The sequence below is a fragment of the Schistocerca cancellata genome, chromosome 9 (assembly GCF_023864275.1).
Source record: "Schistocerca cancellata isolate TAMUIC-IGC-003103 chromosome 9, iqSchCanc2.1, whole genome shotgun sequence".
NCBI classification, from domain to species: Eukaryota; Metazoa; Arthropoda; class Insecta; order Orthoptera; family Acrididae; genus Schistocerca; species Schistocerca cancellata.
The window spans coordinates 490,935,484-490,963,184 of NC_064634.1; the positions used below are offsets into that span (position 1 = coordinate 490,935,484).

General features: G+C 46.6%; 1 protein-coding gene across 1 annotated transcript in view; it reads left to right on the top strand.

The window, feature by feature from the left end:
• Nucleotides 1-27,701, top strand: part of LOC126100992 (LIM/homeobox protein Lhx1-like) — a 103,637-nt gene that overhangs the window by 10,719 nt on the left and 65,217 nt on the right. Inside the window, exon 2 of the mRNA XM_049911659.1 lies at nucleotides 6,557-6,774. Coding sequence (XP_049767616.1) covers nucleotides 6,557-6,774 — 218 coding nt within the window. The remainder of the gene's footprint in view (nucleotides 1-6,556; nucleotides 6,775-27,701) is intronic.

The window sequence follows — 27,701 nt, forward strand, 5'->3', positions numbered from 1 at the left end:
ATGTTACTTTGCAGTGACGTATCATGCGAAAGTTTTTTTCTTAAGTTTTGCACACCAGTGTGTCTGTTTGACGGAGGGAGTGGGAGTGGAGGAGAGCGGTGGGAGAAAGTAAGAAACGGTAACGCCTCCGTCCCCACGTTGAAAGTAAGTGTATTAAACTCCACGCTGATGTAGAAAAAGACTGTGGGCCAGCTAGGAACAACATAGGAGATGTGTAACTGTAGTTGGTGGACCAAAACACACTTGGACGACGCGGAGGCAAGCAGGGAGGTGAACGACACGTGGCTGTGTGGCTGTGGCTCCCAGCGGGGGCGTCAGCTGAGGGGGCGGCCGGCGGCCCTTTGAACCCAGCCAGCTGCAGGCGCCGGAGTCGCCGATGGCGCGTGGCGGGGGCCGCGGCCAGCAGCGGCTGCCCGGGGGTTCCCCTCGCTGCCACACACAACACCCACTGACCATTGCCTGCTGTTGGTGAAGGCTCGCCGCTAGGAGGCGGAGAAAGGCCCTGCAGCTGCAGCTCAGCGCAGAGCAGGCGCATATTCCAAAAGAAAGTATGAGAGGGTGAACTCCGTTCACTGCCGATAGGGTAAGCTCTGCATTGATCACCTACGACACGGTAAAATTGTGTGACAGGGACTTTAAACTGGATACTTATCTTATGAGATTAACTGTAACTTTGACGGAAAATCATCGAGGAAAACAGAAGTGAAAATAATTGAAATGGCTCTGAGCACTATGGGACTAAACATCTTAGGTCATCAGTCCCCTAGAACTTAGAACTACTTAAACCTAACTAACCTAAGGACATCACACACAACCATGCCCGAGGCAGGATTCGAACCCGCGACCGTAGCAGTCCCGCGGTTCCAACAGAAGTGATACAGGCCCCCTGCTGCTCCTGATCTATATAAACGATTTAGGAGGCAATCTGAGCAGTCCTCACAGATTGTTTGCAGACGATGCCGTCATTAACCGTCTAGTACGCCCAACGGAAGTTCAAAATCAATTACAAAATGACTTAGACACGATATCTGACTGGTGTGAAAAGTGGCAATTGTCTCAGTATAAGGAAAAGTATGAGGTCATCCACATAGGTACAAAAAGAGAACAGTTAAATTTCGTTACACGATAAATCATAGCCGGCCGGGGTGGCCGAGCGGTTCTAGGCGCTACAGTCCAGAACCGCGCGACCGCTACGGTCGCAGGCTCGAATCCTGTCTCGGGAACGGATGTGAGTGATGTCCTTAGGTTAGTTAGGTTTAAGTAGTTCTAAGTTCTAGGGGACTGATGACCTCAGCCGTTAAGTCCAATAATGCTCAGAGCGATTTGAACCAATTTGTTAAGTCATAAAATTTAAATTCGACTAAATCCTAGGCATTGCAATTACGAACAATTAAAATTGGAACGATAACAGATAATCTTGTGGGAAAGGCAAACAAAATACTACAATTTATTGGCAGAACACTTAGAAGATGCATCAAGTCTACTAAAGAAAATGCCTAAACTTCTGCATCAAGTCTATTAAACAGATTGCCTACAGTACACTTGTCCGTCCTCTGCTACAATATTGCTGTGCTGCATGTGATCCTTACCCGACAGAACTGACGGAGGACATCGAAAAACTTCAAAGAAGGGCTGCTTGTTTTGTATTATCAGGAAATACGAGACAGAATGTCACGGATATTATAACGGAGTTGGGATGGCAGTCATTAAAACAAATGCGTTTTTCATTGCGGCGAGATCTTTCCACGAATATTCGAGCACCATCTTTCTCTTCTGAATGGTAAAATATTTTATTGTCGCCAACTTACATAGGGAGAAATGCTCATCATAATACAGTACGAGAACTCCGAGCCCGTACAGAAGGATTTAAGTGTTCGTTTTTCCCACGTGCTGTTGGAGAATGGAACGGTAGAGAAATACTCTGAAGGTGGTTTTGCCAGGCTCTTAAGTGTGAATTGCAGACGAATCACGTAGATGCAGACTGAGAAACGGAGAGGAATAAGCGGGGAGTAGAAGACTGCCTTCACCGCGAAGGTCCAGCACGGTTCAGCGATACTTACAGTTTCCCCGTATAAGAAAATAACCTCTAAAGATAAGTCAGGAGATGAGTGGAGGGTCGAAGTCTTGACGGGGACCTTCAGAAACACTGACGCTGTTAATCGAACGTTAGCTTGAGGAGGCATGCTCGTAACAGTCACAGGTTTTCGGAGTGTTCGGCAATGCCGTCGCCGAGTACAGCCCGCGACGCTCTGGGCTGTGGGGCGGCGTTGCTGAAGGCACGACGTACGGCGAGGCGTTTTCCATGCGAGAGCGGTTCGCCGCGCAGTCGGCAGCCGGCGGGCCCTCCCCCGCACAATAGGGATCGTGACAGCGGATTAGGCTCGCCGCGGCTCACACGCGACCTGCGGCGCGGCGGGTGGGTTCGGGACTGTGTGTAGCCGCTGGCCGGCACTATCGCGGCGGGAATCTCGCTGCGTGTCTGCCTGTCCCTCACAACTCTGACGCCCGCCTTTTGTGTTGGCAGGTTTCAGGCTCGTCGCGGCCAGCGCCGGGCGCCGTCGCAGGAGACGCAGACGTCGACGTGGCGAGGGCTGCCGGCCGGACGGAGCGCAACTCTGCTGTTTGCTTTTCTGTTTCTTATGTTTCGTCACTTCACAGGACGCTCGTGCCAACAACGTCACAGATCACAAGCTGTAATCTTCTTAGCTGCCTTCGACCAGAATATTAGCTGACGATCAGAGGATTAAAAAGAAGTGTGCCACATACTAATCACGACACCGTTTCACGCCGTTTGCTGACGACAAAGCTGTTTTCTGATGTCTGTAATGCTGCAAAGTAGCATTTATGTTGTTGTTGTGACCTTCAGTAAGCAGACTGGTTTTATAAAAGGGAAGCGGGAGCTGGGAAGGGAATGAGACTGGGCTGCAGCCTATACTAGTTGTTCCTCTATATCTACACCGAGCAAACTGTAGAAGAAATGAAAGAGAAATTGCGAAAGGGAGAAGAAACAAAAACTTTGAGGTTTGCTGGTGAGATTGCAATTATGTCACAGAGGCAAAAGGATTTGGAAGATAAGTTGAAAAAAATGGTTCAAATGGCTCTGAGCACTATGGGACTTAACATCTGAGGTCATCAGTCCCCTAGAACTTAGAACTACTTAACCTAACTAACCTACGGACATCACACACATCCATCCCCGAGGCAGGATTCGAACCTGCGACCGTAGCGGTCACGCGGTTCCAGACTGAAGCGCCTAGAACCGCTCGGCCACACTGGAAGGCTGATAAGTTGAAGACGTTATAAAATAAATACCTACTAAAGTGTGACAAGAATAAAGAAATGTAACCGAAGTAAATAAGGCAGTCGAAGGGCAATTACATTAGGAAATGAGAGACTAAAAGTACGAGATTGGTTTTGCTATTTGTGCAGCTGTATCACTAACGATGGGTAAAGTAGTGCCGGCCACTGAGGCCTAGCGGGTCTAGGCGCTCCAGTGCGGAACCGCGTTGCTGCTACGCTCGCAAGTTCGAATTCTGCCTCAGGCATGGATGTGCGTGATGTCCTTAGGTTAGTTAGGTTTCAAGTAGTTCTAAGTTCTAGGGGACTGATGATCTCAGATGTTAAGTCCCATAGTGCTCACAGCCACTTGAACTATTTTTTTTTGGTAAAGTAGTGACGTAATATACTGAGCAGCAATAATAAGAAAGGGTTTCTGAAACTACAGAAATATGTCAGCATCGAATATACATTTGAATGTTAGGAAGCCTTTTTTGACGGTATTTCGCTCGATTGGAATCTTGTACGGAAGTGAAACATGGGTGATAAAACGTACGGGCAAGAAGAGAATAGCAGCTTTTGAAGTGTGATGTTAAAGGATAATGCTGAAGAATAGTCGGGTAGATTGGGTAACTAATGAGGAAGTGCTGAATAGAACTGGAGGGAAAAGAAATTTATGGTACGATTTCGCTAAAAGATTTTAGAAATGACTTTGTAAAGGAACGTGCATCCATTGTTTCGAAGCTGTTGCTACCTTTGCAATAGCCTATTTGTTATTTCTTTACTTTCTCATTATTATTCGTGTATTCGTAGTTGTAACTGCTTGCGGCGGGCTACAATTTGTGGGTAATTGGCGACCAGTCTGTACGCGGGGCCGGTTTTTCAGGCGCCGCCACAAGCCTCTGCTTAAATTATTATTTAATGTGCGATCCATTTCCGTACCTGCGAACGTCATGTATACAGAAAAAAATCACGTAAAAAGTATGTGTCAAAACTGTAGTAAAATACAAGCAATATTTAAAATCTGAATTAACAGCAAGCATACATACCTAGAAAATGAACACAAAGTCTAAAATATAATATTTGTATCTGTTGTTTAGTCATGCAACGGTAGATGAATGGAGTGAATGACTAAAAGTCATTTACAAATATTATATTTTTTTACTTATATATCGATATATTGTTGTTAATGCCAACTCTTGGTATTGCTAGTGTGTTACTAAAACTATGAAATATCCCTTGCGTGTGAAATGTTTGTGTTTTCAGCTGTTCGAAAATGGTCTTTGACCAAAAGAGGTCGCCCTCAGAGAATAATTTAAACATAGGATTAAAATGTTATGAAACGTCGTTTCCAAAGTTCATCAAAGTTGTACAACACAATCAACTAAAAATATTTTGACTAGAATAAATCACTGATTAATAGGAGACACCCTGAGGCACCCACAGAATAGGCGGTTTGGGAGTGATGGGAAGGGAAGCCACAACTTGACTCAGTAGCGGATGTGCAGGGTGTTTCAAAAATGACCGGTATATTTGAAACGGCAATAAAAACTAAACGAGCAGCGATAGAAATACACCGTTTGTTGCAATATGCTTGGGACAACAGTACATTTTCAGGCGGACAAACTTTCGAAATTACAGTAGTTACAATTTTCAACAACAGATGGCGCTGCAAGTGATGTGAACGATATAGAAGACAACGCAGTCTGTGGGTGCGCCATTCTGTACGTCGTCTTTCTGCTGTAAGCGTGTGCTGTTCACAACGTGCAAGTGTGCTGTAGACAACATGGTTTATTCCTTAGAACAGAGGATTTTTCTGGTGTTGGAATTCCACCGCCTAGAACACAGTGTTGTTGCAACAAGACGAAGTTTTCAACGGAGGTTTAATGTAACCAAAGGACCGAAAAGCGATACAATAAAGGATCTGTTTGAAAAATTTCAACAGACCGGGAACGTGACGGATGAACGTGCTGGAAAGGTAGGGCGACCGCGTACGGCAACCACAGAGGGCAACGCGCAGCTAGTGCAGCAGGTGATCCAACAGCGGCCTCGGGTTTCCGTTCGCCGTGTTGCAGCTGCGGTCCGAATGACGCCAACGTCCACGTATCGTCTCATGCGCCAGAGTTTACACCTCTGTCCATACAAAATTCAAACGCGGCAACCCCTCAGCGCCGCTACCATTGCTGCACGAGAGACATTCGCTAACGATATAGTGCACAGGATTGATGACGGCGATATGCATGTGGGCAGCATTTGGTTTACTGACGAAGCATATTTTTACCTGGACGGCTTCGTCAATAAACAGAACTGGCGCATATGGGGAACCGAAAAGCAGCATGTTGCAGTCCCATCGTCCCTGCATCCTCAAAAAGTACTGGTCTGGGCCGCCATCTCTTCCAAAGGAATCATTGGCCCATTTTTCAGATCCAAAACGATTACTGCATCACGCTATCTGGACATTCTTCGTGAATTTGTGGCGGTACAAACTGCCTTAGACGACACTGCGAACACTTCGTGGTTTATGCAAGATGGTGCCCAGCCACATCGCACGGCCGACGTCTTTAATTTCCTGAATGAATATTTCGATGATCGTGTGATTGCTTTGGGCTATCCGAAACATACAGGAGGCGGCGTGGATTGGCCTCCCTATTGGCCAGACATGAACCCCTGTGACTTCTTTCTGTGGGGACACTTGAAAGACCAGGTGTACCGCCAGAATCCAGAAACAATTGAACAGCTGAAGCAGTACATCTCATCTGCATGTGAAGCCATTCCGCCAGACACGTTGTCAAAGGTTTCGGGTAATTTCATTCAGAGACTACGCCATATTATTGCTACTATATCGTACTATAGAGCTTCCTAGACCGCAGCGCCATCTGTTGTTGAAAATTGTAACTACTGTAATTTCGAAAGTTTGTCTGCCTGAAAATGTACTGTTGTCCCAAGCATATTGCAACAAACGGTGTATTTCTATCGCTGCTCGTTTAGTTTTTATTGCCGTTTCAAATATACCGGTCATTTTTGAAACACCCTGTACGTTGCCGTAGTTACGAAGGGGTGAAGAGGCTTGCACAGGGTAGAGCCGAGTGTGGAGCTGACTGAAGTCCACAACAACAACAGTCCTGCTGGTGAGTGTACGTTTCAGCGCTGCCCCGCGCGAGCTGCCTGGCCTAGTGTAGTGTGTAGTGTGTAGTGCGTAGCGCCCCACGGCCGTGGCCCCCGACAGCAGGTTGCGGGACAGAGACCCGCCATGTCTGAGCGGCAGGCGTGTGTTGGTCAGGCTCGCTGGACGGCGACCCGGAGACGCGCGACTCGCAGACGGAGAACAAGAGCCCCGACGACGGCAACTCGGGCTCGAAGCGGCGCGGCCCGCGCACCACCATCAAGGCCAAGCAGCTCGAGATCCTGAAGACGGCCTTCTCGCAGACGCCCAAGCCCACGCGGCACATCCGCGAGCAGCTCGCCAAGGAGACCGGCCTGCCCATGCGCGTCATTCAGGTAAGCACCCCGCCGCCTCCGCATGTTTATCTGTCGCCCGTGTCGGTGACGTCATCGATCAACCGTTTACACTGGCCATGTGTGATAAGTACAGGGTTATTACAAATGATTGAAGCCATTTCACAGCTCTGCAATAACCTTATTATTTGAGATATTTTCACAATGCTTTGCACACACATACAAAAACTCAAAAAGTTTTTTTAGGCATTCACAAATGTTTGATATGTGCCCCTTTAGTGATTCAGCAGACATCAAGCCGATAATCAATTTCCTTCCACACTCGGCGCAGCATGTCCCCATCAATGAGTTCGAAAGCATCGTTGATGCGAGCTCGCAGTTCTGGCACGTTTCTTGGTAGAGGAGATTTAAACACTGAATCTTTCACATAACCCCACAGAAAGAAATCGCATGGGGTTAAGTCAGGAGTGCGTGGAGGCCATGACATGAATTGCTGATCATGATCTCCACCACGACCGATCCATCGGTTTTCCAATCTCCTGTTTAAGAAATGCCGAACATCATGATGGAAGTGCGGTGGAGCACCATCCTGTTGAAAGATGAAGTCGGCGCTGTCGGTCTCCAGTTGTGGCATGAGCCACGCGTGAAACTTGCCCGCACGCGTTCAACCATTTCTTCGTTCACTGCAGGCCGACCCGTTGATTTCCCCTTACAGCGGCGTCCAGAAGCTTTAAACTGCGCGTACCATCGCCGAATGGAGTTAGCAGTTGGCGGATCTTTGTTGAACTTCGTCCTGAAGTGTCGTTGCGCTGTTATGACTGACTGAGGTGAGTGCATTTCAAGCACGACATACGCTTTCTCGGCTCCTGTCGCCATTTTGTCTCACTGCGCTCTCGAGCGCTCTGGCGGCAGAAACCTGAAGTGCGGCTTCAGCCGAACAAAACTTTATGAGTTTTTCTACGTATCTGTAGTGTGTCGTGACCATATGTCAATGAATGGAGCTACAGTGAATTTATGAAATCGCTTCAATCATTTTTAATAGCCCTGTAGTTCACATAGAGGTCAAAATGAAACGGTTCCGCACATGCACCTTAACATAGGCAACCCAGCTTACATTATCCGACCCAGATGTGAATGATGTAAGTTGCGTTGCCTACGATAAGGTGCACGAACTTATGTGGGACCGTTTTATTTTGCCCGACCTGTATTCATTCAGCGTAAGGCACAATAACACGGTATTAGTATAAAGATACCAATTCGTGAGCCAAAACGTTATGACCATTGCACGTCAAGACACTGAATGCCACCCGGTGAAGTTGTGCGATACGAAAAGTATTAAGCGCAGCACATACGAATGAAAATTTTTTCTGTGCGTAGGCATCTGGTGCCACGTACACCTGGAATCCTATCGAGGACTTTTCGAATAGATCCCACACACATTCGCTGCTGTATTGCGGTTCAACACACTGTTAAGCATGTGGTCATAATGTTTTGGCGTCTATGGTCTCACCAGAACATTACATGAGTTCTGTCTTAAATATCTGAGCTTTCATCTAACAAGGAGGAGTGACAACTGCCCACTTGGCATCACTATGAGAAACATGTAAGCTAACAGGCCCCTTGAGCGCACTTCGTTTCCGCCAGTCTTCAAATACATGATGGAAACCATTTTTTGAGAGGTCCTTCAAAATCGCCTCCGCAGCCTTCTGATGATTGATAATGCCTCCCACGAAGGCGTTTCTTCATGTTAGGGAATAGCAAAAAAGTCACATGGGGTTAAATCCGGACTAAAGGGGGAGTGAGGGAGCAAGCAAATGTTCTTTATCCGTCAGGGGGTCATCAATCAGCACGATTGCCTTCGTTGTAGTTTTGTTTTTTACAAAGATATGAACAGCGGTATGACTTATTTAAATAGCACCCTGTATTTTTTATTCGGTAATTCATTTCCTCTCCAAAGGACCTATTCAAAAATATACCACAGTGTACCATTCACTGAAACACGTTATTAATTACATAACACAACATTGACTATGAGCCCGGGATTACAAACTCGTCCACTTGCTGAAGTTGTCAGAAAACAAATGAAAGCCAAGTAAAAACATAACACAAAATTGACTTTGACTCTCCTGAACCACTGCGCAGGAGTAGAACATTGAAAGGTGCTCAAAGTGGTTCAGTCTGGAACCACGCGACCTCTACGGTCACAGGTTCGAATCCTGCCTCGGGCACGGATGTGTGTGATGTCCTTAGGTTAGTTAAGTTTAAGTAGTTCTAAGTTCTAGGGAACTGATCACCTCAGATGTTAAGTTCCATAGTGCTCAGAGCCATTTGAACCTACTTTTTTGGCACAAAATGGTGACCCTGGACACCGAAACACTGGTGCACTCGTTGAATGAAGGAATTATTTACTGCTTCCAGTGCTGCCTGCTGAAGAGAATTACACGCAAGCACGATACGTTCCTTCATGTCCTCTGGGGTTGTTGGAATATCGCGATAGACAACGTCTTTAATGCACCCCCAAAGAAAAAATTCCAGAGGATTTAAATCAGGAGACCAAGCAGGTCAAGTAACTGTTCCTCCTCGACCAATCCATCTGGCAGGATACCTTCGGTTCAGAACACGACGTGCACGGAAGGCACTATGTGCTGGACATCCATCGTGCTGATACCACATAAGCATTCTGGTTCTTAGCGGCACTTCATCCAGAAGAGGAGGAAGAATTCGTCTGAGGAAGTTGGCATACCCTGTGCCGTTTAGACTATCATTGACGAAATAAAGGCCAATAATTGTAGTACCAAGTATCCCATACCAGACGTTAACTCTCCACTGACGCTGATGTTCCACCTGTGTAAGCCATCGTGGGTTGTCGCTGGACCAAAAATGCATGTTCCTTCAATCTGAGTAGTCATTCTGTCGGTACCCTCACATAGTGAGAAGTTGTAACGCGTATTGCACCCAGGATCATTGTGGATCATGATCGTTTTGGTGGTCCAGTGTCCAAACACTGTCCAGTCCTTTGTTTTAGAAGGAACATTCATCGGTAAATAGAACACTGGAGAAGAAGTTCGGGTTGGCGAGGTTTTGCTGCTGTGCCCACTGACAGAACTGTACACGATTCTGGAAATCATTCCCATGCGATTCTTGATGTAGGTGTACACGGTAAGGATGGAACCGGTGACGTGTAAGAATACGATGAACACTGGTTTTAGGAATACCAATCTCCAATCTCGTATTCAAGCTGTCGTGTGCTCACATGTGGATTCATAGCAACGGAAGCGAGGGCAGCCTCGTCTGTGCGCGAGCTACGACGATTGCGTTATCGTGGGTTGAAATTTCCCGTTTACTGAAGCGTCGCAACAAGCGAGAAAACATCCGTCGGGAAGGTGGGCCCTTGTCAGGATATCGCTCTCTGTACAGTTCCGCTGCCTGCGTAGCATTTTGTCTACCTTCAACAACAACAACAATAAAAGAAACGCTATGTCGATGCAGATTGTAGAAAGGACAGCCTTTACTGTACGCCTACTCTACACAATAGTAGTTAAAAAGGACTAAACTCCTGTACTAAATGTACCCGTACATAAGAAAACAGTATTGCAATTACTGTTCTGCTTACGTTCCCCACAAATGAGTAATATTTCTACCTTCTCTTCGTTGCTGTACATTTTACTCACACAACTCTTCAATGGTTGACGGAATGACGGGTATGCATTCTACTTACGTTTACTTTTGTCCTCTGTCAACGCCAGTACGTGGATGTGTTCCATTACCCCGAGTACCTGCACTAAGCGCTGGGAGCGTCAACGTCAATGTTTTGTGTTATGTAAATAGTTAGTAACGTTGTGTTTCAGTGAATGGTACTCCTTGATACATTTTTGAATAGGTCTTTAGGAGAGGAAATGAATTACCGAATAAAAAATACAGGGTGCCATTTAAAAAAGTCATACCGTGTTCTTATTTTTTGTAAAAAACAAAGCTACAACGAAGGTAATCATGCTGATTGATGTTCCACTGATGGCTAAAGAACATTTGCTTGAAACATTTTGTAATTTGCATCTGGACAAACAGTTATTCAGGGTGGTCAAGATAAATGGGACACCCTGAATATATAGGCTATAGTGTGTGTGTGTGTGTGTGTGTGTGTGTGTGTGTGTACTATTTTCTTCATATAATTTAACGTGCCTTATATACACTGGTTTCTTACCATACGCTAAGGCTATTTGGCAACAAACGCCAAGGCTATTTGGCAACAACATTCATATGATACGACAGTGGTAAACAGTATAAAAGTTTGTACATGACGATGTGGTTTGAATCAAGTTACGGATTGTATTGTTTATATAAAATGTTATATAATTACATTATTTGTGTTAACGGAATATTCAAACAAAGGACTGTATTTCAGCGTCAAATGTTTACAAAGAAATTATATATATGCGACTCGCTCGCTCCATTTCAAACGTGTAGCACTACGTTTCCACGGCCGGACGCCATTTCTGGCGTAGTAGTAGTACACTATATATACAAACGTTCCTCAAGAATTAGTCTATTTACGCTGGAGTGCAATCCAGAACGACGAAAATAACTTCAGTATAATGTGTCACCGCCACGTAACAGAGCTCTATGAAATTTGCACCATACATAGAAAGACCTGCTACCTTATAGTACAGAAGGTAACTGAAAGAAGTACGCAATTGGAGGAACAGAAATGACGCTTTTATTATTCAAACCCAAAAATTACACTGAAGTCACTGCTATTTATGAGAGTACCCTAGACATCAGAAAAGGCGGGTGTGGTTCTTAATAGGGTGTGTGATCACCGTGGACAGCAATGCATGCTCTGCAATGTGCCCCCATGCTGGCGAAAGGGTTGGTATATATTACTACGGTAGAGAGTTCCAGTATTCCACCAGCGCTGGTGACAAGTGCTGGATGGTCGTTGGTTCATGTGGACGCCTTCCCAACGAATTCCAGACGTGCTTCATGGAGTTTAAGTGAGGTGGGCATCCATCATATATCCTCTCCTTCCAAGAGCTGCTTCACCTCCACTGCTTGTTGAGGTCGGGCATTGTCATCCATAAAAATGAAGTCAGGGCCGAATGCACTCCTGAAAAGTCGGACTTGGGAGAGAATTACGGTGACACAATAACGAATAACGGTGAGTGGGTCGTGTTCAAAGATTTGGAGGTCAGTACGCCCATGCAACATTATGCTTCTCTTCACCACAACACTGGACCACCAAAACGATCATGATCCACAACGATCCTGGATGCAATACGCGTTACCACTGCTCACCATGTGAGAGTACCGACAGGATGACTATTCAGATTGAATCTATCCTTATCCGAGAAGAGCACGGTATCCCACTCCTCGTTGGTCTAGTCTCTACGCTCTTGGTGCCATCGCAAACGGTGCAGCCCATGTGCGGGTATCAACGGAAAACTACGTTCTGGTCGTCGACCAAAGAGGCCACCTGTATGCAGTTGCCTGGCCACTGAAGAGCTTGACATCGCTCGCTTTTGCAGTCCTGTTAAATGTTGTCGCGATTGCACTTGCTGTTTGACGTGGGTCCCGTCTTGCTTGCCGCACAATGTAGCTGTCAACTGGTGCCCCTCTCATTCGGGCAGCAGCGCCTGTGGTTCGGAATACTCTCCACGGACGTGAAACTGCTTGGCTACACTCGTCGCACTTCATCCCTCTCCCAGTTTCCCGACGATTCTTCTCTGTCTGAACTCATCCAAACGCTGTCGCCTGGCACGTTGTAATGAACAGCTTTAGGATGCACGGTAACTTTTCCCTGATTGACACTGCCATTTCCCGTTCCTTCAACTGCCTTTTGTTGCGCAGCCAGACCCTTTTGGCACTATGATTACGGTGGCACGCTATGAGACTTCCAGCTTCTCGTGCCCGTCTGCGAGACCTCGGGCTACATGCCTCCGCATTTTCATTCGCTTCCACGGAGTAGTTAATATGTTATGTTACTATTATGTACTAACAGTTTCAGTTTTTCGGAGTAATGTCATGGTGAAACCCGTATGAAAATCTCTACAATAGTTCTTGAGATTAGTTTCCACCTACAGACAGAAAAAGGCAGCGAGAACCTTTATAATGTGTATAAATATAAGGTAATTTGAATATTTACAGAATAGTCGACACTTACCTAAAGATGAATTTTGAAAACAATTGCTGTAGGATCGAGCGGGGAGCTGCAGATGTTGACACAGTTCTGGCAGATAGCGATACGATTCCTTGTGCAGCCATCGAGATTTATTTTTCACTGGTTTCCCTATAAAGCTCAAAACCAATACTGGCATGTCTCCTCTAGGTCAGGTGGACTTCCATTCCGAGCCTCGCCCAGTCCGAAGTAAGGCTTCGCTTCTAATGACTATGTCGTCGACTGGACGTTAAACGCTAAACTTTGCTCGCTTCCTCTAGGTGCTTATCAGAGTACGAGACGGCAATTGCGGAGTGTTTAGATGACTGTCTACCTGGCGCTTCGCACAACCGCTTCCGCAGGAGTCGACCGCCGCACGGCGCGCTTTGCCAACTCGCTTCAGCGGAAGGGCGAGAAGGCGCGTAAGGCTGGGGGCGCGAGTAAAAGGAAACGCGGAAGGGAAGGGCACAGCTATGCGGCAATCTCTGGCGGGAATGTTGTAATTATCAGCCGGCCCGGCCGCTGTCATAACACTAAATCTGCCGGCGCGCTCCTCCAGGAAATGGAACCGCCGCAGCCGGCGACCAAATTAAGAAGGAAGCAGTTTGTCAGCGCGCCAGGAATGCCGCGACCCTGGCGCCTCTCCCCGTCTGCTCTAAAAATTGCTAGAAATGCTTCTCCCAACAGCTGATGTGGGAGTGTGGGTCTGACTGGGTTCGTCTAAAGTGGGAACTGCACAGGGTTCTGGTCTAGGACCGCTGCTTTTCTTGATGAGTATCAGTGATCTTACGAAAGATGTGTGAGGTAATGTAAATGATTTGGCCAATAAGGGCGGTCAGTAAAATGAGCACGTGGATTTCTGAGGACCGATTAACACGTAACTAAAGCAAAACATAACGCTTACAGATTTTACTCTTGTAAAAACGAAATTCTACTGTCCCGAACAAGTCGACCACTTTAAATTATTAAGATTGAGCGTAGATGAAAGCTTTCGTGGAACTTCGAGATATTACGCAGAAGCTGAATGCTGCTATTTCCACAATAAGAATAATTTCCCGTGCTCATGATACTGTCGCTGTCGCTTCTACGAACGTCACTAAGCTCCCTTCTCCTCCCACAAGTTCACTGCTGTTCTCTACGTGGTTCAGACGCTGCAGAACGCTCGTGATTTTATTACTAGGTAAGTAAATCATTTCAACAGCAGCGTACTCAGACCCAACTAATAAACATTCCCACATTGGAGAAGCGTTTTTTTTTTTCATTTATTTTCCGTCAGCATTTGACAAACGAGGCACTTATTTTGTGGAAAGTGTTCTGACGCAAGTTTTTACTTAAACTGCATTTTACGCTTTATTTTTTGGTGCTTACGTCACCAGCTAGTTCATACAACCTCGATAGCTACTCATGATAAACCATATTGTCCATTTCTCAAATGTTTTGATACGTCTTTTTGAGTTTACAAGAGAATTACGACTACGGTAACTTGAATTCAACTGATCGTTTCCGAACTAATAAAAATGAAAGAGCAGAGTCCTTTAAATATGTATCAACTTTGGATAGATTCCCATTTGACGTATAATATCCAAAGGGAACAATTTTGTTACCTCACGCTATTCCTGTATGTCCACATGATCGGAACACTCATACTTCTCAAGAAAGCCGTAATAGCTAAGCAACTGAACAGATCAAGTCCAAATTTCGCCCGTAATTTTGCGCAACACGCAGAAACGTAACTAAAACTAAATATCATTGATATTTACACTCTACAATGACCGAAACGGAATTAAAGATTCAATTTATTCATACCGAAAATTTTTCATAATTTTCACGTCCTTCTCACTCCGCCCACAGCTTGTTCCTTTAAATAACTATCGTTCTGCCCTGTAACAGTACCATATGCAAATATAGTAAGTGATCGTCACGTTTTCAGCTCATCCCCCACAGTGTCGTGTGAAGTCTCAGCTGCGATCCATGTATTCCTAGTGGTGTGCGTGATATATTGCTCGAAGGATTATCATGGCGAAAGTTAATCGGAGGACGCTAATCCAAACCGGCACAGCTACACTTACAGAACCGTCTTACAATGACTCAGCATCCAAGGTATCACAGAAGAGAGGTCGCAGAAGTTGTCGTCATTGCTCCAGCCTTAATGATGGATGCTTGTAGCAGTAAATTGCATGCACAAATATTCTGAAATTCACTTGATGAACTGGCAAGTGTAAAACGCTAACAGATAATACTCTGCTCCATCTGCTACCTCGCAACTGCCTCATAAATTTCCACAAAGGTCAAACAGCATAACAGTTCAGAGTTTCTATGGAAACAAATCTAGATTATAAACTTAATTAAACTTCACCATTCCGTCGTTTTAAAGTAGCTGGTAGCATCACTGTTTAATACGAAGTCTGCTGCTACTGACATGGACGCACCATTCCTGTATAAAGTGGGAAATGTATAATTAGAGTTCGAAATGTGTGCACGGAAACACACTCGCAGTCTTCTGATTTGTTTCATGCGGCCGGCTATGAATTCCTCTCCTGCACCAATCTTTTCATCAGAGAAGCAACTGTAACCTACGTCCTCTATTATTTGCTGCATGTGTATCCAATCTCTTTTCTTTCTCTACAGCTTTTCCCATCTAAAGCTTCCTCTAGTACTATGAGGTTCTTTCCCGATCCCGCCCTGTCATCCTGTCTCTTCTTCTTGTGAGTGTTTTCCGTATACTCCTTTCCTCGCCGATTCTTCGGGAACCTCCTCATTCCTTACTTCAGATTAATTCTGTCAAACAGAAACTCCGCCCCAGACGCCTACCTCCGACACCCAACACTGGTGGTGCCCAGCTCCTAAATTTTTTTTAGCAATTCTAGAGACTGTTTAAATGTTCAGGTCTTTCACACAATCAGACTCCAACACCAGAATGGCTGGCTTTTGGCTCGAATGTGGTCAGTCTCATTGCGTACCCCTCTTCTTCCGCTGGTAGCATTTCCCTGTCCCCAGCGAGGACTAGGAAGTGATATTGGGAAACTCTCTTGATGAAGAGGAGCAAAAGCAGATGACAATATTCAGTCACCCCTACAGCTCATTTTATGTGGATTAAGGAAAAATCAAACCATTCGCTCCAGGTTGCTAGGAAAAGTCAGGTCACGGCTCGCTGAAATTCCACTTTTACGTCTCATACAACCAAGCTAACGCCATCACGGCGCGGCCATCTGTCACTTCAGATTAACATCAGCATCGGGTAATTGATCTTCCGCACATCACCAACATCAGTACGAAGTGTGACCACTACGGACGTGGATATGCTGCTGCACTCGTTGTGCATGGAACAAACAGGCTATGAATTTCATCTTGGGTAGTTCCTTGATGTGCCGGAAACATATGTTTACTTTCATAACAACATTCTTTCCAACGTTACCACAGGCACGCTCTATAGCTACGAATAAGCGGACTGACAGGCCAGTGAAGACTCCATACGATCCTCGAGCAACCTCTGGTGTGAACTGCACGGTGGAAAAAAATGGTTCAAATGGCTCTGAGCACTATGGGACTCAACTGCTGAGGTCATTAGTCCCCTAGAACTTAGAACTAGTTAAACCTAACTAACCTAAGGACATCACAAACATCCATGCCCGAGGCAGGATTCGAACCTGCGACCGTAGCGGTCTTGCGGTTCCAGACTGCAGCGCCTTTAACCGCACGGCCACTTCGGCCGGCTGCACGGTGGAGTCACGCTGCAGTGAGCCGAGGGTACGGCAGTAAGGACTATTCTTGCCACACACTGGCCAGCGCTGAGCTTGTCTTCAACAATTAGCAGTCAGACCAGCTGACATAACCAATAACTCTCCACATCAGTCTTCAAGGAACTGGAGAGGCATGCGTCTCTACAATGCTATTTTCTACGATCTTACATCAGGTCGTCTATACACATGCAGGTATACATGTGACCACCAGAAACAGAAGAGAGGCCCGTAAAATGTCTCTCAACGTCCAACTGACACTGGCCCTACACAGCGCAAGTGTCTATTGTCTGTAGTGTGGCGTCAGTGGAAAACGACGTATGGCCAGATTCTAGCATCAAATCTCGATGATTCGTGCTGATACACTGCCTGTAACCCCGCTCGGATTTCACCTGTTGTCACTGGTCTATTCGTCAGAAGAAGCTGATCAGTAATATACAAAAGAACGCAAAATAAAACTGAGGATTTGTTAGATGACGATCAGTTTGGCTTCGGGGACGGTAAAGGTACTAGAAAGATAGTTCTGCCTGAAGAAAAATCAAGACAAATGGTTCAAATAGCTCTGAGCACTATGAGACTTAATATCTCAGGTCATCAGTCCCCTAGAACTTAGAACTACTTAAACCTAACTAACCTAAGGACATCACACACATTCATGCCCGAGGCAGGATTCGAACTTGCGACCGTAGCGGTTTCGCGGTTCCAGATTGAAGCGCCTACAACCGCTCGACCACCAGCGGCCGGCAAAAAAAAAAAAAAAAAAAAAAAAAAAAAAAAAAAAAAAAAATCAAGACACGTCCATAGGATGTGTCAACCGGGGAAAAGCGTTCGACAACGTCAAACGTTGCAAGATGTTCTGAATTCTGAGAAAAATAGCGGTAAGCTTTAGGGAAAGTCGGGTAATATACAATATGTACGAGAACCGAGAGGGAACAATAAGAGAGAAAGATCAGGAACGAAGCGATCGGATTAATAAGTTTGTAAGACAGGGATGTAGTCTTTCGCCCCTACTGTTCGATCTATACGTCGAGGAAGCAATGACGCAAATAAAAGAAACGTTCAGGAGTGGGATTAAAATTTACCGTGAAAGGGTATCAGTGATAAGATTCACTGATGACAATGCTATCCTCCGTGAAAGTGAAGAGGAACTGCAGGATGTTGGAATGGAGTGACAGTCTAACAACGTGGGATGGAGTGGACAGTCTAATTAAGTACAGAACATGTATTGACAGTAAACTGAAGAAAGATGAAAGGAATGAGAAGTAACAAAAATGAAAACAGTGATAAACTGAACATCAGGATGGGGGATCACGAAATAGACGAAGTTAATTAATTCTGCTATCTAGACAGCTAAATAATCCATGACGGACGGAGGAAGGAGGACGTAATAATCAGGCTAGCACTTACAAAAGGGCATTCCTGGTCATGGGAAATCTAGTAGTATCATAGGCCTTAATACCGGGAATAAATTTCTGAAAATGTACATTTGGAGCACAGCATTGTATAGTAGTAAAACATTGACTTTGGGAAAAGCAGAAAAGAAGACAGTCGAAGCATATGAGATGTGGTGCTACAGAAGAATATTGAAAATTAGGTCGACGGATCAAGGCAAGGAATGATGAGGTTCTCCATGGAATCGGGGCGGAAAGTAATATTTGGAACACACTACCAAGAAGAAGGGACAGGATGGTAGGACATCTGTTACGACACCAGGGAATAGCTTCCATGATACTAGAGAGAGCTGTGGAGGGCAAAAACTGTAGAGGAAGACAGACATTGCAATAAATCCAGCACATAAACTGAGTAAGTGGGGTGCAAGTGTTACTCAAGAGATAAAACGGTTGGCACAGGATGTTATTCAATGTGTATATTGAGCAAGCAGTAAAGGAAACAAAAGAAAAATTCGGAGTAGGTATTAAAGTCCATGGAGAATAAATAAAAACGGTGAGGTTCGCCGATGACATTGTAATTCTGTCAGAGACAGCAAAGGACTTGGAAGAGCAGTTGAACGGAATGGACAGTGTCTTGAAAGGAGGATATAAGATGAACTTCAACAAAAGCAAAACGAGGATAATGGAATGTAGTCGAATTAAGTCGGGTGATACTGAGGGAATTAGATTAGGAAATGATACACTTAAAGTAGTAAAGGGGTTTTGCTATTTGGGGAGGAAAATAACTGATGATGGTCGAAGTAGAGAGGATATAAAATGTAGACTGGCAATGGCAAGGAAAGCGTTTCAAAGAAGAAGAGAAATTTGTTAACATCGAGTATAAATCTAAGTGTCAGGAAGTCGTTTCTGAAAGTATTTGTATGGAGTGTAGCCATGTATGGAAGTGAAACATGGACGATAAATAGTTTGGACAAGAAGAGAATAGAAGCTTTCGAAATGTGGTACTACAGAAGAATGCTGAAGATTAGATGGGTAGATCACATAACTAATGAGGAGGTATTGAATAGAATTGGGGAGAAGAGGCGTTTGTGGCACAACTTGGCAAGAAGAAGGGACCGGTTGGTAGGACATGTTCTGAGGCATCAAGGGATCACAAATTTAGCATTGGAGGGCAGCGTGGAGGGTAAAAATCGTATAGGGAGACCAAGAGATGAATACACTATGCAGATTCAGAAGGATGTAGGTTGCAATAAGTACTGGGAGGTGAAGAAGCTTGCACAGGATAGAGCAGCATGGAGAGCTGCATCAAACCAGTCTCAGGACTGAAGACAACAACAACGACAACAACAAGAACAACAACAACAACACAGGAAAAGAATTCGTGGCGGATCGCATCAGATCAGTCTGAACACAGACGACTAATACAAAAACGATGGATCTGTAGCTTCTCTAATTGCCAGAAAGTTGTCCTGAGCCCATGTCGTCAATAGTCATTGCACACCGTCAACTGTGTGATGTCACTATATTTCTCATGTAAATCAGTTGACACTACCCAAAGGCCAAACGACGGCGAAAAGCTGTATGTACACGTCCTATAGGCACGCTTTGTAGCGGTCTCCGCCTGTAAGTTTCGGGCAACACACCCAATAGCCACCGTGTACACACACCGATTTTCATCTGTAAGAATGGCTCTTTTTCTGTACGGAAAATTCTGAAAATAAGCTCGCACAAGTTTGAAATTTTAATCAACACATCCAGACAGTCACGGAAATATTCGAATATTAGTTACGTAGCGTTCGGTCACGGTTTTCACGGAGTAACACTTCTATTTCCGTCACCGTAGTGAGCATAACGTGGAACGTGGGACGTTTGGGGCGTCGCTGACGGTCCGGGCAAGCCATCAAGCAGAACCAGCAGCGCATGTGTGGCGCGGGGGCGTTATCTGTTGCTCGGCGCAGCGGCGGGGGTGACGGCGAGGGATGACGTTATTAGCCGCGGGCGGGGGCGGGCGCGGGGGCAGCGCGCTGACAAATGACAGCCGCGCCGCATCCGGATGGAGCCGTCGCGTCCCGGCAAGGCGGCCGGCGCACAATGACCAATTTATTTCACGGGCGGCGCGGCGCTCCCCTCGACGCCTGCCAACTGCACGCCGAATCTCTCCCTCCGCCTATCGGTCAGGCATTATCGTGCCGTCTGGGCTCTGGAGCTCGACCGCAGGGGCCCAGGCCATCTTTTTCCCTCCCGCGCCTCCCCAGCGATTACATCAGGTCGCGCTATTACGTATCCATCTCAGAGACAAATCACTTAATACAAGCATAAAATCTTTCACCTCGGATTACGACCAAGTCAGTTTCCTACGAATCTCTCGATGACGTTCCTGTGGTCCTGTCATGGTCGCCATTTGTGTGCTTTCTATCAACCTTCCGCAAGTGCGAAATTTATCTATAGTCTGGGTTTTAAAACTTAACCGTTCTGCGAAACACAATGTTTCCTTTCTTTCTTCTTCCCCCAAAAGTGTTTCAGCACCTATTCTGCGTCGGTACAGCGAGCACAGACGTGTTCGGGCAGTGAGTCTGGACCATAATTATGGCGAGTGTTCAAAAATATCTCTGAGCACTATGGGTCTTAACATCCGAGGTCATAAGTTCCCTAGAACGTAGAACCACTTAAACCTAACTAACCTAAGGACATCACACATATCCATGCCCGAGACAGGATACGAAACTGCGACCGTGGCGGTCGCGCGGTTCCAGACTGAAGCGCCCAGAACCGCTCGGCCACACTGGCCGGCTGTTCAGTAGTATGTTCCTCATCGACTGTTTTAATTCCGATATTCACCTACTGATGTATTTGTCATCGTGTCGTTACTTTTCTTATACGAAACATTCGCCGGGATTATTAGTAGCTCATAGTCTATAAGCAGATAGGTAGCCGAACATACTTTCGGTTTCATCCATCTTTGTAAAAGAAATCATTAAAATTTAAATATAGTTTCTTATCCAGAATGAGATTTTCACTCTGCAGCAGAGTGTGCGCTGGTATGAAACTTCCTGACAGATTAAAACTGTGTGCCGGACCGAGACTCGAACTCGGGACCTTTGCCTTTCGCGGGCAAGTGCTCTACCAACTTTTTTTTTATTTTTGTGTAAAATCTCATTTTTTTCGTTTTCGTTCGTTGTATCTGCTCGGGGCGGACGTCGCAAGACACCCATTTCAGTTCATCGTTGATCCATTAACTCAGTTTTTTTATTACAGAGGGCAGCTAACAGTCTGACCGAACACGCTGAGTTACCGAGCCGGCTAAAGCAGCGTGCACTGACACGGAAGCACGTTACGTAGGAGGTAGCGAATAGGTGCTTTTCTTTTCCTGTCTCTGCAAAATTTGTGCTGCGGCCGGGAGTCGAAGACGGGTCTCCTTGCTTGCTAGGCAGAAATGCTGACCATTACACTACCGAATGTCACTCCAACTCAGCTACCCAAGCACGACTCACGCCCCGTCCTCACAGCTTCACTTCTGCCAGTACCTCGTCACCTACCTTCCAAACTTTACAGAAGCTCTCCTTCGCAGGACTAGAAGTCACGCGGTTCCGGACTGAAGCGCCTAGAACCGCTCGGCCACCGCCGCCGGCTATAAAAGTGTGATAGAGAAGTAAAATAAATACTGACATTTGTGTACTTAAGTCAGTATTGCGGCAACTACGTTCAATAAATCAGGAAACAAATTTCTACAATGAATTTTTGACCAGTGTTAATCCACAAAGGCCGATACCAGCAGCAATTTTTTGATAGAGTTTATATAGTATCTGATGGTGTGCAGAAACATGTATTTCCTCAAACATTTGGCTAGTGTTTCTCATACACCTATTTTCCTGCCTAATGTGCTCAGCGCCGACTTAGAAATAACGTAGTTCGTTAGATAACCGTTCTAGTATTAGACAGAAAGTTTTCTTTGTGCATCTATCACTCTTTCATTACAAATTATAAATTTATTTTCTGGTACCATTCCCAACGAACTTCACCGAGCGAGGTGGCGCAGTGGTTAGCACACTGGACTCGCATTCGGGAGGACGACGGTTCAATCCCGTCTCCGGCCATCCTGATTTAGGTTCTCCGTGATTTTCCTAAATCGTTTCATGCAAATACCGGGATGGTTCCTTTGAAAGGGCACGGCCGATTTCCTTCCCACTCCTTCCCTAACCCGAGCTTGCGCTCCGTCTCTGATGACCTCGTTGTTGACGGGACGTTAAACACTAACCACCACCACCACCCAACGAACTTCCTGTGGTAGATGTATTGGAGGAATTGCTGAATGTGATACAAATGCCGGCCGGGGCGGTTCTAGGCGCTACAGTCTGGAACCGCGCGACCGCTACGGCCGCAGGTTCGAATCCTGCCTCGGGCATGGATGTGTGTGATATCCTTAGGTTAGTTAGGTTTGAGTAGTTCTAAGTTCTAGGGGACTGACGACCTCAGAAGTCAAGTCCCATAGTGCTCAGAGCCATTTTTTTGTGATACAAATGTTACAAACTTTAACGCTTTACCGATATACCACTAAGCATAAGATAAGTTAGGGAAAGATTTGGTGTGGTGTTTCTGGTAAGGTGAAAAAGCTGTCCTGGCATTTATCATAACTTTCGTGAGAAGTACAAAGTAAGTACGGAGCTTGGAATTAAGTTGCTAGCTAGAGCAGTCTTTTTGTGGATCAAATGAGCTGGACGGCGTGCCCAGGACAACTCCTAGTACGGCACTGTGCAGCTCAGGAGAACCTCTGCGATCCGGCTACTATGCTGGAGCGTATACTTAGTGCAGTGCTTCCAGACCTCAGATTATAAATACAGCAATGCTGAGGGCCTACATGTACGGTATGTACACTACTGGAAATTGAAATAAGAACACCGTGAATTCATTGTCCCAGGAAGGGGAAACTTTATTGACACATTCCTGGGGTCAGATACATCACATGATCACACTGACAGAACCACAGGCACATAGACACAGGCAACAGAGCATGCACAATGTCGGCACTAGTACAGTGTATATCCACCTTTCGCAGCAATGCAGGCTGCTATTCTCCCATGGAGACGATCGTAGAGATGCTGGATGTAGTCCAGTGGAACGGCTTGCCATGCCATTTCCACCTGGCGCCTCAGTTGGACCAGCGTTCGTGCTGGACGTGCAGACCGCGTGAGACGACGCTTCATCCAGTCCCAAACATGCTCAATGGGGGACAGATCCGGAGACCTTGCTGGCCAGGGTAGTTGACTTACACCTTCTAGAACACGTTGGGTGGCACGGGATACATGCGGACGTGCATTGTCCTGTTGGAACAGCAAGTTCCCTTGCCGGTCTAGGAATGGTAGAACGATGGGTTCGATGACGGTTTGGATGTACCGTGCACTATTCAGTGTCCCCTCGACATTCACCAGTGGTGTACGGCCGGTGTAGGAGATCGCTCCCCACACCATGATGCCGGGTGTTGGCCCTGTGTGCCTCGGTCGTATGCAGTCCTGATTGTGGCGCTCACCTGCACGGCGCCAAACACGCATACGACCATCATTGGCACCAAGGCAGAAGCGACTCTCATCGCTGAAGACGACACGTCTCCATTCGTCCCTCCATTCACGCCTGTTGCGACACCACTGGAGGCGGGCTGCACGATGATGGGGCGTGAGCGGAAGACGGCCTAACGGTGTGCGGGACCGTAGCCCAGCTTCATGGAGACGGTTGCGAATGGTCCTCGCCGATACCCCAGGAGCAACAGTGTCCCTAATTTGCTGGGAAGTGGCGGTGCGGTCCCCTACGGCACTGCGTAGGATCCTACGGTCTTGGCGTGCATCCGTGCGTCGCTGCGGTCCGGTCCCAGGTCGACGGGCACGTGCACCTTCCGCCGACCACTGGCGACAACATCGATGTACTGTGGAGACCTCACGCCCCACGTGTTGAGCAATTCGGCGGTACGTCCACCCGGCCTCCCGTATGCCCACTATACGCCCTCGCTCAAAGTCCGTCAACTGCACATACGGTTCACGTCCACGCTGTCGCGGCATGCTACCAGTGTTCAAGACTGCGATGGAGCTCCGTATGCCACGGCAAACTGGCTGACACTGACGGCGGCGGTGCACAAATGCTGCGCAGCTAGCGCCATTCGACGGCCAATACCGCGGTTCCTGGTGTGTCCGCTGTGCTGTGCGTGTGATCATTGCTTGTACAGCCCTCTCGCAGTGTCCGGAGCAAGTATGGTGGGTCTGACACACCGGTGTCAATGTGTTCTTTTTTCCATTTCCAGGAGTGTATTTCCTCTCAGGATACGATGCTAACAAAATCGATTGGCAGGTTTAACGATTAGCCTGGCCAAATTTAAATACTTCTGCATTAACATCGTTCATATCTGAGTGGCTCTTAACAGATAACCACACCTAGCTTAATACAATATTTAATTCGAGGGGGTGATAGGTTTATTGAGACTAACACGTATTCGCAGGACTGCGCAAGACCCTCTGTCGTCATGGAACGATATAGCAGTAGTTTCAGGACTCAGTGTCATGGAAATAACTCGTTCTCTGAAAGACACACAGCGAATCATGAAAAATAGTATAGCCAGACTATCTAAACCAATGGCTATTAAAAAATATGCTTTTCCACAATCTCGTAAATGATAATACAGTTTTGCCCGCATCTCGTGGTCGTGCGGTAGCGTTCTCGCTTCCCACGCCCGGGTTCCCGGGTTCGATTCCCGGCGGGGTCAGGGATTTTCTCTGCCTCGTGATGGCTGGGTGTTGTGTGCTGTCCTTAGGTTAGTTAGGTTTAAGTAGTTCTAAGTTCTAGGGGACTTATGACCACAGCAGTTGAGTCCCATAGTGCTCAGAGCCATTTGAACCATTTTTGATAATACAGTTTTACGCAATCAAGGCTGTCAATGTTTGCATTTATCCTTAAAACTGCAGTACAGGCTGTTAAGTACAGGGCGAAGTACAATGGAGGCTTCAGATACGAAGCGCTAGAGCAGATTAAAAAGAATGAAAGAGGAAAGGGCCTGGTACTTCAACGGATTTTTCCCGCTAGTCATTTCTACCCAAGTAAAGAAATCATGGGACATTGCAATTAGGATGGCATAATGGAGAGTTGAATCCATACTCTCGAATAAAAGATCAACACCTGCGCCATAAAGTTATAGGTTATTTAGAGAGTTTCACCACCGAAGAAGATTGTGAATATCCGAGGTGGAGTGTAGCAATCCTTAATATCCTTCCAGATTTATAAATGTTGTGGTACGTAAGTTTTAATGTATTGCTTACCCAGATGGAGGTTTGTCCTTGCATTGAGAATGTAAAAGGACGTACCTCCCTCATCAAACACTCTGAGTGACCTTAAACTATGCAGAAATGAATGTAGCAAAGCAGAAAATGTGCGTGCATGCCACAGACGTGTTTTCTGTTCGAATGAGTCAACGGAATGCGACCGGAAAAAGGCTATACTCCACAAAACACTATGCTATGCAAAGATAAATGAATTGGTGTAAAAAGTATGCGTCCATGCCGCAGACGTGTCTTTTGTTCGAATGGGTCAACGGACAGAGCTGAGCGAATGTCGACGTGATGTTATTGTGGGGACCCACCAGTTGGAACAGACCATTTTTCTCAAGTTTACGTGACAGCGTCCAGTGAAAGCTACGACATTGAGAAGCGGACGTATCGGCAAGCATAAATTCCAGTCAATGGTCTGGAACGCTTAAGAAACGAGTAGACAGCGGCCATTATGTTGAAACTTATCGGCGGATGCATGGGTCAGTTATTGCAGACGACAGTCGCTATTGCCCAGATCGTCAGCAGATATGATCCACCAATAACCGATTGGACTCTGTTTTCATTACTATATTGCTGCACATAGGCCAGTTACCCAACAATGAAAGTTAGAGAGTTAGACCCCCTAGACAAGTGTAAATAACGTCATCACTGGTCTACCTATCTGTGTAACAAGGATGATGATTTCAATGGAATGGTGTTACGAAAAAAAAGGTATATCCAGTTCTGGAACAAATAGAAAAAATAATTAACGTAGAAGATAAGTTACCCTATAAGGCAGTACATTCCAAGTTGTTAATTGTATATATTGATCAAAATACACTCCTGGAAATTGAAATAAGAACACCGTGAATTCATTGTCCCAGGAAGGGGAAACTTTATTGACACATTCCTGGGGTCAGATACATCACATGATCACACTGACAGAACCACAGGCACATAGACACAGGCAACAGAGCATGCACAATGTCGGCACTAGTACAGTGTATATCCACCTTTCGCAGCAATGCAGGCTGCTATTCTCCCATGGAGACGATCGTAGAGATGCTGGATGTAGTCCTGTGGAACGGCTTGCCATGCCATTTCCACCTGGCGCCTCAGTTGGACCAGCGTTCATGCTGGACGTGCAGACCGCGTGAGACGACGCTTCATCCAGTCCCAAACATGCTCAATGGGGTACAGATCCGGAGATCTTGCTGGCCAGGGTAGTTGACTTACACCTTCTAGAGCACGTTGGGTGGCACGGGATACATGCGGACGTGCATTGTCCTGTTGGAACAGCAAGTTCCCTTGCCGGTCTAGGAATGGTAGAACGATGGGTTCGATGACGGTTTGGATGTACCGTGTACTATTCAGTGTCCCCTCGACGATCACCAGTGGTGTACGGCCAGTGTAGGAGATCGCTCCCCACACCATGATGCCGGGTGTTGGCCCTGTGTGCCTCGGTCGTATGCAGTCCTGATTGTGGCGCTCACCTGCACGGCGCCAAACACGCATACGACCATCATTGGCACCAAGGCAGAAGCGACTCTCATCGCTGAAGACGACACGTCTCCATTCGTCCCTCCATTCACGCCTGTCGCGACACCATTGGAGGCGGGCTGCACGATGTTGGGGCGTGAGCGGAAGACGGCCTAACGGTGTGCGGGACCGTAGCCCAGCTTCATGGAGACGGTTGCGAATGGTCCTCGCCGATACCCCAGGAGCAACAGTGTCCCTAATTTGCTGGGAAGTGGCGGTGCGTTCCCCATAGGCACTGCGTAGGATCCTACGGTCTTGGCGTGCATCCGTGCGTCGCTGCGGTCCTGTCCCAGGTCGACGGGCACGTGCACCTTCCGCCGACCACTGGCGACAACATCGTTGTACTGTGGAGACCTCACGCCCCACGTGTTGAGCAATTCGGCGGTACGTCCACCCGGCCTCCCGCATGCCCACTATACGCCCTCGCTCAAAGTCCGTCAACTGCACATACGGTTCACGTCCACGCTGTCGCGGCATGCTACCAGTGTTAAAGACTGCGATGGAGCTCCGTATGCCACGGCAAACTGGCTGACACTGACGGCGGCGGTGCACAAATGCTGCGCAGCTAGCGCCATTCGACGGCCAATACCGCGGTTCCTGGTGTGTCCGCTGTGCCGTGCGTGTGATCATTGCTTGTACAGCCCTCTCGCAGTGTCCGGAGCAAGTATGGTGGGTCTGACACACCGGTGTCAATGTGTTCTTTTTTCCATTTCCAGGAGTGTATGAACAACAACACACATATTATTGAGATTGTCGGACAGCGAGGTTAGCAACTTGTCTCTCCGCATAACTGCTAGCTTCAGAAACAAATGAATACGACTAAACATGTTTGACACATCTCCATTCGTTGATGGCTTATGGCATAATT